Raw genomic sequence first — 13,589 nt, forward strand, 5'->3', positions numbered from 1 at the left:
TTTCCTGTGCCTCCTACTGGGGACCTGGCCCTTGACCCAGGCATGTACCCTAACTGAGAATCGAACTGGTGACCCTTTGGTTCACAGGCTGGCACTCAGTCCATTGAGCTACACTAGCCAGGGCTAATGATTATTTTTAATCCTTACCTGTGGATATGTTTTTATTGATTTTTAAAGAGAGAGGAAGGGCCAAGGGGTATGGAGAGAGTAACATCAGTATGAAAAATAACATCAGTTGGTTGCCTCCTGTATGTGCAGCCCTGGAGATTGAACCCGCAACCTAGGTATGTGCCCTGACCAAGAATTGAACCTGCAACCTTTTGGTGTATGAGACAGTGCTCCAAGTAGCTGAGTCACGTGGCCAGAATACTTTTTATTTTAAAGAATTAATTTTACTTTATTGCATTCTGATTCATTTGAAATAGGTATCCTGAACATGATGTAAATAGTACTTCCCAGTTACTCCTAAACAATGTAAATTGTGTGAAAGTGAGGGACACTTGTTCACTTTATAAACATCATTACATGAAGGGAGCACATGGGAGGGAAAATCAGAGGTTAGCTAATGACGAGTTAATCAGTTTATATATTCGCATGTTATCCATCGTGTAAAATCGTAAGGTATGATGATTCTTTAATCATAGTACCTCACAAGCAAGTGTGTGGGCCCTGTGCCCTGTACCAAAGCACATTTTCATCATGGAAAAATTCCCCAGCTGAATCTTCCTTTTCCAACTTATTCACATCACTTAATGACATCACAGAAAGGATCGTGAGGTTTGTCCTTGGTTAATAAATTATTTTCTGCCCTGGCTAGTGTGACTCAGTGGATTGAGCGCTGATCTATGAACCAAAGGGTCACTGGTTTGATTCCCAGTAAGGGCACATGCCTGGGTTGTGGGCTGGGTCCCCAGTAGGGGCTATGCAAGAGGCAACCACACATTGATGTTTCCCTCTCTTTCTTCCCTTCTCTAAAAATAAATAGAGTCTAAAAATTGTTTTCTTAATGGTTGCCTTGGAGACAGTGTAACTAATAAATTTTATAACAGCTAAGTTTGAGCAATACCAACTTAGTTTCAATAGTAGACAAAAACTCTGGTCCTATTGTTATTGTTACAGATTTCTTCTTTATACATGTGTGCTCATTAACATAGTTTATAATTTCTTTTTGTACATTAGCCTTTTAAATCATATAGGAAAAGTAACAAACCAAAAGTACAGTAATACTGGCTTTTTTATTTACCTGTGCAATTACCTTTACCAGTGTCCTTTATTTCTTCTTTTGGTTTTGAGTTACCGTCTAGTGTCCTTTCATTTCAGCCTTAATAACTTCCTTTAGCATTTCTTGTAGAGCATGTCTGCTGGTAATGAACTTTCTTAGCTTCTGTTTATCTAGAAGTGCCATAATTTCTCCTTTATAAAGGATAGTTTTGCTGCAAGGCTATTGAGTATTTGGTTGACAATTTTGTTTACTCAGGACTTCCAACTATGTCATCCACTGTCTTCTGGTCCCCATGATTTCTGGGGAAATCAGATGTTAATCTTATGGTGGAGCCTTTGTGCATGAGAAGTTGCTTCTCTTTTGCTTTCAGAATTTTCTCTTTGTCTTTGGTTTTCAACAATTTAACAGTAATGTATCTTAGTGTGGATTTCTTTGAGTATGTTTTGCTTGGAGTTTTTTGAGCTTCTTGGATGTGTAGAATTGTCTTTTATCATGTTTGAGAAGTTTTCAGCTATTATTTTTAAAGTATTTTTTTTCTTTCTTCTGAGACCTCTGTTATGCATATTAGTGTGCTTGATAGAGAAGAAAACATAAATAGGAACTCAAGAAGCAATACAGTGAGCATAAAAAAAATTTCAGGAAAATGTTCAGTATTTTTAGAAACCAAATGATTAAAAAAATTTTTTTTAAAGATTTTATTTACCTGGCTGGCGTAGCTCAGTGGATTGAGCGCGGGCTGGGAACCAAAGTGTCCCAGGTTCGATTCCCAGCCAGGGTACATTACTAGGGTTGCAGGCCATAACCCCCCAGCAACCGCACATTGATGTCTGTCTGTCTGTCTGTCTGTCTGTCTCTCTCTCTCTCCCCCCCTTCCCTCCCTAAAAATAAATAAATAAAATCTTAAAAAAAAAAGATTTTATTTATTTATTTTTAGAGAGGGAAGGGAGTGAGATAGATAGAGAGAGAGAAACATCAATGTGCAGTTGCTGGGGGTTATGGCCTGCAACCCAGGCATGTACCCTGGCTGGGAATCGAACCTGTGACACTTTGGTTCTCAGCCCGCGCTCAATCCATTGAGCTACGCCAGCCAGGGCAGAAACCAGATGATTTCTTGTCTCATCAACTTATAAGACAAGATCAGAATGCTGTTAAAAAGAATAATCAGAGATTTAGAGAATTCTTAGAAATGAAAACATGATAGTTTAGTCTTTTTTCATAACATTTCTATTAAAAATTTAAATGTACTTCTATTTATATAAAACAAATATTGCCTTAAAGTGAAACCTGTCAATTTTTTGAGTCTTGAACTCTTCACTAGCATTTATTTATATTAACTATTGATTTTAAATGATTTTTAAAAATTCTTGTAGCTTATATGCAGATTTGATATACAGAGTTTTTTATTTATGACCTTTGTCACTAAGATGACATCTACAGAGTTATTCAGGAGTCCTTATCATAGAATAGTAATAGAAAATTTAAAATATTTCAGTTACTGGATTAGGTAGAACTAAACTTTTAGAAATAGAACTCATTTTATTTTTAACAGTAGGAACTTGGTAGCAGTTTCTAAAAGAATTTAGGCGTAGTCAAATATTTGACAACTGTTTGACAGTAAGACTCCTTATCAAAAATAATGAAAGCAAAATGTATTAATTAAATAAATTCAAATATTCCAAAACCAGGGTATTTACTGGATAAAAGTGCTGTAGCTTTTTACTGGAAAATGATGTTAGTTCAAAAAGACAGTAATGGTGAAAATCTAGTATGGTTTTGGCTTAAATATTAATTATCATAATTTCTTAAAAGATTATAAAGTAACTTAGGAAGAGTAGTAAGTTTTGTTGTTTTTTTTTTTAAATAAAAGACAACCTGGGCAGAGATATAAAGGACTCTATTACCAATCGGAATTATAAAAGCTGGGTTCAAGTTGAGTAAGATGTTACAGTGGAGATACAACTGAGTTCAGATTTTTTTTGCATGTGATTTGGCATAAATACAGGTAATTGGCAGTAAATGATTTGTGTCCTGATCTTTTTATTTTTGGTAATATTTTTGTGGTTGTGTAATGTAGTTATAATTTATATTAGAGGTGTTCTGCATAAATATGTAATTTAATAAATCAAGTAAAATTAAAGGTGCTACACATGTAGTTTGCTTTTGCTGACTCTGATTTTTACTAATCTTGTTAATCTTTGTTTAGAGGCATAGGTTTGAATTTAAGGCCTGTAGGGTAACGTGAACAGCAAAAAATAAAAATAAAAAAAATCCTTGCTTTCCATAAGTATTATATACAAGGTATTTCTAATTACTGGACTGACTTAACAAAATTGCTTATAGTTATATTCTCTGGTAAATGCGGAATTGTTCCTATTATATTTAGAACAAAATGAGTTCTGATTTTAATGTGCTCTTACTACCATCTTTTTAAAAACATTTTTAGTGCAGTTTTAGTTTCACAGCAAAATTGAACAGAAAGTTAAGAAAGAACGGAGTGCCCATGTACTCCCTTCTCCACCAGAGTATAGCCTCCTGCACTATTAGCATCCCTGCAGCACAGTAGTACATTGTTACAGCCAGGAACCTACATTGACACATCATTATTACCCAGAGCCTGTAGTTTACATTGGTTTCCTACATTCTATGCAGTTTGACAAGTGTATACTGACACATATCCATCATTATAATATACAGAATTTTACTATTATTTTTAAACTCTGGGTTTCTCTTGTTTAAAATTTTTTTTAATCTCAGAAGAATTTATTAAAGTCTTTTATACTTCAAAGATAGAAAAAATATGTTGAATTGTATCCCTATGTTTAGAGAGCCAATTTTGAAAGTTAGTGACATAAATATGTAGTGTTTTAATAGGAAAGTCACGTGAGCAAGATCCTACCAGTTAGACTTTATGAATTGATTTCTTATGTTGCATATAGATTGGAATTCTTGTGTTTTTTTTGTTCCATTCCCGTTTATGTTATTTGTGGTATATCACAATTATTTTCCTTCTAGTTGAAATTTTTGTTGAGTAACATGAAACATTTTAGTTACAGTATTTCCTTGTTTTGGTGACATATTGCCATAATTGCATTAGAACCTTCTTTATGAGCATTTGGCTATTACTTACTAAATGGGCTTTAATTCTTTCTCATATAGTTTTCAGAGTTTAAACTATTTTTTCCACTTATTTTTTTGTTTTGTTTGTTTTTTTAAATAAATTTTATTGATTATGCTATTACAGTTGTCCCATTTCTCGCCTTCACTTCCCTCCACCCTGTATACCCTCTTGCACCCACATTCCCTCCCTTTAGTTCATGTCCATGTGTTATAAGTTCTTTAGCTTCTATATTTCCCATACTATTCTTACCCTCCTCCTGTCTATTTTCTACCTACCATCTATGCTACTTATTCTCTGTACCTTTCCCCCCTCTCTCCTCTTCCCACTCCCCTGTTGCTCATGTCATCTCCCTTTCTGTGGTTCTGTTGCTGTTCTAGTTGTTTGCTTAGTTTCTTCTGGTTTTGTTTTAGGTGTGGTTGTTAATAATTGTGAGTTTGCTGTCATCTTACTATACATGTTTTTTTTATCTTCTTTTCTTAGATAAGTCCCTGTAACATTTCATATAATAAGGGCTTGGTGATGATGAACTCCTTTAACTTGACCTTATCTGAGAAGCACTTTATCTGCCCTTCCATTCTAAATGAAAGCTTGGCTGGATAGAGCAATCTTGGATGTAGGTCCTTACCTTTCATAACTTGGAATACTTCTTTCCAGCCCCTTCTTGCCTGTAAGGTCTCTTTTGAGAAATCAGCTGACAGTCCTATGGGAACTCCTTTGTAGGTTACTGTCTCCTTATCCCTTGCTGCTTCTAGAATTCTCTCCTTCATTTTTACCTTGGCTAATGTAATTATGATGTGCCTTGGTGTGTTCCTTCTTGGGTCCAACTTCTTTGGGACTCTCTGAGCTTCCTGGACTTCCTGGAAGTCTATTTCCTTTGCCAGAATGGGGAAGTTCTCCTTTATTATTTGTTCAAATAAGTTTTCAGTTTCTGGCTCTTCCTCTTCTCCTTCTGGTACCCCTATAATTCAGATGTGGGAACGTTTAGAGATGTCCTGGAGGTTCTTAAGCCTCTCCTCATTTTTTTGAATTCTTATTTCTCCATTCTTTCCTGTTTGGTTGTTTCTTTCTTCCTTCTGGTCTACTCTATTGTTTTGAGTCCCAGTTTCCTTCCCATCACTATTGGTTCCCTGTGCATTTTCCTTCATTTGTCTTATTGTAGCCTCCATTTGTTCATCTAATTTGCAACCAAAATCAACCAATTCTGTGAGCATCCTGATTACCAGTGTTTTGAACTGTGCATCTGATAGGTTGGCTATCTCTTGGTTGCTTAAAAGGATGGGTTCTGGGGCTTTGATTTGTTCTTTTGTTTGAGCCATCTCTCTCTCTCTCTCTCTTTTTTTTTTGATCTGGTTGCACCTGTTACAGTAAGGGGTGGAGTCTTAGGTGTTCACCAGGGCAGGGCACCCCAGTTGCTGCGTTGTGACATTGTATGTGGGGGCGGGGTTGAGAGGGAACAATGGTGGTTGCTCTGTTCTCTGTGGGACCTCAATCCCCTCTGCTGCTTCCCCCAAGCAAACTGGGTCCCTCTGGTGCCAATTCCTGTGTGGGTGGGCTTCTGCACGCTGTGGGACCCTCCTAGGACCTCCCCTGTGAGGCTGGGAGTCTCTCCCTGCGCCTCAACTCCCACAGGTGTCCTCAATCAATGTCCCGAGGCTCTATTTCCCAGTGATGTGATCCTGGGTTGTGCGCACTGCCTTACTTTACAATCGCTGCCTCACTGGGTCTGCGGGTTGCCGGTTGCCACCCCTGGGCCTTGGTCTGCCAGCTGCCGCCTGCGCACTCAGGGTCCACCTGCTGTGGTCTTTCGTGCCCCAGATGCCTTACGCGCCCCTAGATGCCTTACATGCCCCCCGGATGCCTTATGCGCCTGGTCCCACCACTCTCTGGTCTCCGTGACCTGCGCCTGGCTGCTCAGTCTCCGCCCCTCCTACCGGTCTGGATGCACAGGTCTAATTCAACTTCTTGGTTGTCCGACTTTCATTCAGATCAATTTTCTGTCATTTCGGGATGTTATTCTATTTCTAAATTGTTGTTGTCCCTATCTTGGTTGTGCGTGGAGGTACGGTGTGTCCACTTATGCCTCCATCTTGGCCTGAAGTCCTTCTTTCCTTTTATTTTTTAGTTTTGAGAACAAATTTTAAGTTTATGTCTCACTAATTTTTGAAAAATGACTTTTACATTGTAAATAACATGTTTTTTTTTTTATTCCATAGCTCTTGCATAAATTGGATTTGAAACAATTCAAACTACTGGAGATCTGCTATATTACAATATCACAATTGGAAAGAAGCAGGTTTTCAAATAATGGAAGAGTCTAAGACTTCTAAAAATGAAAATCATGAACCAAAGAAGAATGCTTGGGCTCTTTCTGAAGAAAGCAGAACAGTTAGAGTTGTAACTAATCAAACTTTGAAAGCCAGAAATGATAAATCCATAAAAGAAATTGGGACCAGCTCTCCAAATAGGAATAGTAGTAAAAAAAATAAGCAAAATGATATTTGTATAGAAAAAACAGAAGTTAAATCATGTAAAGTAAATGCTGCCAGTGTTCCAGGCCCTAAAGATTTGGGGTTAGTCCTTAGAGATCAAAGTCATTGCAAAGCAAAAAAGTCACCTAATTCACCTGTCAGAGCAGAAAAGGTAACTGTTTCACTGGCTAAAGTAGAAAAGGCATCCAATTTACAGGCAAAAGCAGAAAAATCACCAAAGTCACATAATTCACCAGTGAAAACAGAAAAGGCACCCAGTTCACAGGCAGTGATAGCAGAAAAGGCACTTAGTTCACAGAAGAAAGCAGAAAAAACACCTAGTTCTCAGGTGAAGTCAGAAAAGGTTTCTAATTTACCAGCAGAAGCAGAGAAGGTGCCCAGTTTAGTGTTGAAAGAAAACATGAGGCAGACAGAATTACAACAGATTGGGAAAAGAATTCCAAGCTCCTTGACTTCTCTGGACAAAGTGAATATTGATGTTGTAGAGGGAGAAAGATCTGGTCTGGAAAACTCACCACAATCTCAGAAGCAACAAACATCTACAGATAATACTGGTGAATCTGATGATAGTGCCTCAGGAATTGAAGACATATCAGATGATCTGAGTAAGTACAAATTAGATTATCCTGCAAGTCACTTTTTTGGAGGGATTTGCCTACATTAATACTAAATCCCTAGTTTTATTTTAACCACTTTGTAATTCAGAAGGACATAAATAACATGGTTCTTTAAGCTGAAAAAGAACTTTTATGTTTATTATGGTAGGTAAAAAGCCTGTGCAAATATAAATTTAGTGACTCCTATAGTCAATGTAGTCAGAATGTTTCCTCCCCTCACCTTTTCTTCCACCTTCCTTCTCCCTTTCTCCTCCCTCTTCTCATTCTCTTTCTGAATGGTCCTGGTAATGTATTGCTTGTTCATTCACCAAATATGTGTGTATTGAGTTTTTATTATATGTCAAGCATGTGTTTACAATGGAAAACCACACCAAACCAAAACCAAACCCCAAAGCCCCAAACCTCAAGGAAGCTTATTTAGATGGGAGTGATACAGATAGAGTGATTTAGTTATGTCAAAAACTTGAGTTGAGAATGCGCATGATCTAATTGAGACATTTAGACTTTAGGTTGAAAAAAATGCATGATACAAATGTGAGACTGTGGGTATGACTGAGATTCAGCATGACTAGAAGAGGGAATTGAGGAGGCAAGTGACAAAAATTGCTACTGAAAAGTACCCAAGAATTGGAGAATGAAGGCTCTTTTAGGACATTATAAACAGTTCAGACTTTATTGTGAGTGTTTTGAGAGGCCATTGAAGAGTTTTAGGTAGTTCTATATATAGTAATATATATATATACACACTATACATATACACATTATATATATATATATATAAAGTGCTATATACACACACATGCAATGAGAAGCGATTGAAGGGTTTTAGGTAGTGGTATATATAGCATTATACACACACACACATATACATACATACATATACACACACACACGCACACACACACATATATATATATATATACCAAATCTATATATTTGGATTGGCTACAGTGCATCAGATTCTTTGATGGGAACAAGACTGGAACCACAGATTGGTTAGGATACTGTTGCGGTTTAATTGAGAGTCATTGGTGTAAAGTTCATTTTCTTCTGGGATTTTACTCTGAGGTTAATTAATTGTTTATAAATATTGTCCTTGTCTGTTGAGTGCTTTAATTCTGATTTTAATGATTTCTCTTCGGCAGTGTTTTTCTTAATGTTTCTGTGGTTAAAAGAATAAAGCCTTTTCTTGATGTATAGACAAAAAACATAAAAGCTACTTTTAAATCCTTATTTACCATGCTTTGAGAAACACTGGTACAGAGTTCAGAAATAGCTCTTTATTTATGGTGGTACAGAGATTGTTGTATATTGATAGTAGTATCTTTAGGTATATAAGATAACAACTTTATAATATTATAGATAAGACTTAGGACAAGGCCAATAAAAGTATTTTGAGGACAGTATCAAATAAATAATAGTACTTGTAGAGTTTAGATGTGGTAAATTTAAACATGATAATAAGTCGAATGATTGAAGTTGGCAAAAAAACAAGTGCAGTGAGGTCACTTATGAGGTTCTTATTACTTGAATTAGTAAAAAATCTGTTTTAAAGATTATATTTTTAAAATAAGTGAGGTGATAGTGGGATAGCTAAGAGGGTGGGCCCTGGAGTAAAATCCCATAGGTTTTGAAGCCAATCTTCCCCGCCCATCTTGTAATCTTGTGTAAGTTGTTTATCTCTTAAAATGTTTCTCAATTTCCTCATTTTATAAAAAGTAGAGATGCTGCTGCCTCTGTTAGGCAGGTTAAGTGAGAAAATCTAGTAGAGTGCACTTTTGTTATTTGTTAACATGGAGAACAGCTGAGCTGGCTTAAGGGAACCAGTAGACCGAGTAGAAGTCTTTTTTGGAGACTTCGTTTGGCATGTTAATAAAAATGATGTACAGTTCTGCATAGCAATCATTCTTATTAAATAAGTGCTTCTCCTGTTTTAAAGAATTCTCTTTAATGTGTATAATATCTGCCTTGAAGTCATATAACTTTAGCAGTTATATGAAAAAATCCAAATTAATAATATTTGAAATATTTCTTATTAGATTACCACTTAGTAAATAAAATAAAACCTTTATATCTGGATCATTGTCTCTTTGGACTTACCAGGCTTTATGGAAATTTGATTGCTCCTGTGCCCACCTGAGATTAGTGGGCTAATTTCTATTAGGCCTAACTTTAGCTCCCACCTAGCACTTCCACCATTTTTTCTTTAGCCATTTATTCATTCAGTTAATATTTTTCTGGGAGTCTGCTGTGTGTCAGGTACTGATCTAGTAGCTCGGATTATGGCAGTGAACAAAACAGACACATTGCTCTTATGGAATTAATATTCTAAGTGGGAGGAGACAAACAGCAAATATAGTAAATAACGAAAGTGTATAGTTAGATGGTGATAAAGGTTATAGGGAATGATACTACCCTGTCTGGTGGTGGTGTTTCAAATTTAAATTGTCACTGAGAAGGTGATGTTAGAGCAAATACTTGAAAGAAGTGAGAGAGTGAGCCTAGTAAATATTTGAGGGGAAAATATTTTAGATCTGGGCTTCTCAAACATTAATAGGCATATGAATCACCTGGGAGTCATATTAAAGTGCAGATCCTCAGGCTTCATTCCCAGAGATTTTTTGACTTAGAATGTTTACAGAGTGGGGCCTGGGATATTAGATTTCTAACAAGCTCCCTAGTGAAGTTGATGCTGTTGGTCAGGATCTTGCTTTTGAGTAGCATAACCAGACTGATCTCCTTACTTTCACTTACAATACCCTTCATTATGTTTTTAATATAGCAGCCAGAATGATCCTGTTAAAATTATTCAGATCATGTAACTACTGTTCATGTATGTTTTAGTGGTTTCTCATACATCAGAGTAAGCCAGTGTCCTTGCAGTGACTTAAAGGCCCTAAATGGTTTGAGGTCCTCCCATATTTTTCTGCCCTCATTCATCTATTTTTTGCCTTTTTTCTCTCTCTGCTCCAATTGCATAGTTTCCTTTCAGTTCCTCAAATGTGAAGGCAAATGTCCACCTAATAGCCTTCACATTTCCCTTTTCCTTTGCCTGGAACACTCTTCCCAAAGATACCCATATGGCTAGTTCTCTTACCTCCTTCATTTTTTCAGTAAGACTTTTGCTGGATCGCTTATCTAAAATTTACAGCCTTCACCTCTACCTCTTCATACTCTTATTCCTTTTACCCATTTAATTTTCTTCCATAGTCCTTGTCACCATCTGTCTAATTTTTTAATGTATCTTATAGAACTGTTGAGATATAATTCATGTGCCATAAAATTTGTCATTTAAAAGTATATAATTTAGTGGGTTTTAGTATATTCAAATGTCATGTAGACATCACCATTGTCTAATTCCTGATATTTTCATTACCCCCAAAAGAAAAATATGGGAGGGCCTCAAACCACTGCCAGCCACTAATCTACCTTCTCTGTCTGTTTTATGTACATGGAATCATACAGCATGTAGCCTTTTGTGTCTGGCTTTTTTATTTAGCATAATGTTTTCAAGATTCATCCATGTTGTCCTGGCTTGGTGGCTCAATTGATTGGAGCATTGTCTTGTACACCAAAAGGTTGTGGGTTTGATTCCTGGTCAGGGCACATACCTAGGTTGTGGGTTTGGTCCCTGGTTGGGCTACATATGGGAGACAGATCAGTATTTCTCCCTCTCTTTCTCTATCTCCTTCCCTCCTTTCCTCCCTCTCCCTCTGAAATCAATAAGCATATCCTTGGGTGAGGATTAAAAAAAAGATTTATCTCTCTGTGGTAATATACATATATCAATATATCATTCCTTTTTATTGCTGAATAATATTTCATTATATGGCTGTATCACATTTTGTTTATCCTTTCATCAGTTGATAGATATTTGAATTGTTTCCATCATTTGGCTATTATCAGTAATGCTGCTATGAACATTGGTTTAAAAGTTTTTGTGTGGATGTATTCGTATGTTTTCATTTGTCCTGAATATATATGTTGGAGTCAAATTGCTGAATCATATGATAACTATATCTAACAATTTTTTATGGTATAAGACATATAAAATATACCATTTTAATGATTTTAAAGGTGCAGTTCAGTGCCATTAAGAACACTTACAGTGTTGTACAACCATCACTACTGTTTTAATTGCAGAAATTTTTCATCACCCCTAAAGGAAACCCATTTCTCACTTAACTCAGCCTCAGACAACCACTAATTGGCTTTCGTTTCTATGTGTTTTCCTATTCTAGATATTTTATAGAAATGGAATCTTAAAATAGGTGTTTTTTTTGTGTTTCTGGCTTCCATCATTAACCACCATGGTTTTTTTTTTAAGATTTTATTTATTTATTTTAGAGGGGAAGGAGGGAGAAATAGAGGGAGAGAAACATCAGTATGTGGTTACCTCTCGTGAGCCCCCCACTGAGGGTCTGACCTGGACTGCAACCCAGGCATGTGCCCCGACTGGGAATCGAGCTGGCGACCCTTTGGTTTGAAGGCCGGCACTCAATCTACTGAGCTATACGAGCCAGGGCAACCATCATGTTTTCAAGGTTCATTTATATAGTATATACTGGTACTTCTTTCTCTTTGAATGCTGATGCTATAGACTGAATTGTGTCTTCTCAAAATTCCTTGTTGAATCCCTAATGCCCAATGTGATTGTATTTGGATATAAGGGCTTTTAGGAGATAGTTAAGATTAAATGAGGTTGTAAGGGTGGGGTCCTAAGCCCATAGGATTAAAGACCTTATAAGAAGAGGAAGAGGAAGATTTTTCTCAGTGCCTGCACTGAGAAAGGAAAGGCCAGGTCAGGTGGCTGTCTACAATCTAAGGAGAGAGAACTCTCATCAGACTCCAACCCTGGTGGCACCTTATTCTTGACTTTCCTGTCTCCAGAACTGTGAGAAAACAAATTTCTGTTGTTTAAGCCACCCAGTCTGTCTTACTTTGTAATGGCAGCCTGACCTAAGGCAGCTGAATGATAATATCCCATTGTATAGGTATGTCATGTTTTGTTTCTTCATTTATTTATGGATGGGCATTTGAGTTGTTTCCACCTTTTGACTGTTGTGAATAGTGTTGCCGTAATTATTCAGGTACAGGTTTTTGTATGACTACCTGTTTTCAACTCTTGTTTTGTGAGAGTATTAACATCTTAAGGAACTAGTGTTCTTTGAAACAAAGTTTGGGAAATTCTGCCTGATGTTATTTAATTTTAATGTTGATTTCAGGAAATTAAATAATCTGATTTTAATTTTAATATTTAAAACTCTGCTTTTAAAGAAAGGTAGTTTTCTCTAATTCTTTATATTGGTAGAAATTATAATATTGCAGGATTTGCTGATGTGCCTTGGGAAGTGATATCACTCCTACCACAAAAGCAGAGAAGAGGAGGCCAAACTCTTCCATAAAGACACTATAAAAAGGATTCAAACATTAGAAGTGTCACTAGGTTAGCTAAGTGTTTCTTAAATTATAGTCATGCAGGGCAAGTTGTACATACAGAGAAGGATAGAATATTACATTATTGTCTTGCTGCTGTCCTTTTTCATGAACTGTTGAAATAGGAGGATTTCACCTTTTCTTTTTCATTTCCATAATAAAGTTATTACTAAAAAAACAAAGTTATTTTTCCAAATACTAGAACACACTTGCAGATTGCTCATGGTGCATCATTGTCCTCCTGACAATAATTTAAAAGCCTTCATATAACATCTTTATATGAGTTCACCTTCCTATTCTTTACTTTTGTGGTATGAGAGACATCACCTCCATAGGCATAATGTTTCTGTTTTGTTCAGAAAAAACAGTGCTATCAAAAGGTAGAATTGATCCTCAGAGTTCTTGTAGATGGCATGTAGCTGACTTTTAAGAGAAGAATGGAATTAAAAAAAAAGAAGAATGGAGAGATTTGTTGATTATCTGTGAGCATTTACTTTTAGATGTGCTTTTGGATATATCCAGATTAATTTCTTCATCACTTTTATTAAGTGTCATCTCTGGTCCAGGCATTGTATTTAAATCTGAAGGTACACAGTTAAATAAGACCTAGTCATTGACATCATGGAATTCATCTCATCTAGTGTAGGGGAGAGATAAATATAAGTTACGTTACTGTGCAAATGTGAGATAATAGAGACAATAGAGAG

The 13,589-nt window shown here is 36.4% G+C and overlaps 1 protein-coding gene across 9 annotated transcripts in view; it reads left to right on the forward strand.

Annotated features, from left to right (window-relative positions):
* Window positions 1-13,589, forward strand: part of TUT4 (terminal uridylyl transferase 4) — a 124,325-nt gene that overhangs the window by 19,816 nt on the left and 90,920 nt on the right. For all 9 annotated transcript variants that reach the window (XR_006787927.1, XM_045858442.1, XM_045858432.1 and 6 more), the window contains one exon: window positions 6,554-7,434. Coding sequence is in view for 8 of the 9 variants with exons in the window: in XM_045858442.1 (XP_045714398.1) it covers window positions 6,645-7,434 (790 nt within the window). In the remaining variant the exon portion in view is untranslated. The remainder of the gene's footprint in view (window positions 1-6,553; window positions 7,435-13,589) is intronic.

This window comes from Phyllostomus hastatus, unplaced genomic scaffold (assembly GCF_019186645.2).
Source record: "Phyllostomus hastatus isolate PE091 unplaced genomic scaffold, TTU_PhHast_1.1 phas_contig_147, whole genome shotgun sequence".
NCBI classification, from domain to species: domain Eukaryota; kingdom Metazoa; phylum Chordata; class Mammalia; order Chiroptera; family Phyllostomidae; genus Phyllostomus; species Phyllostomus hastatus.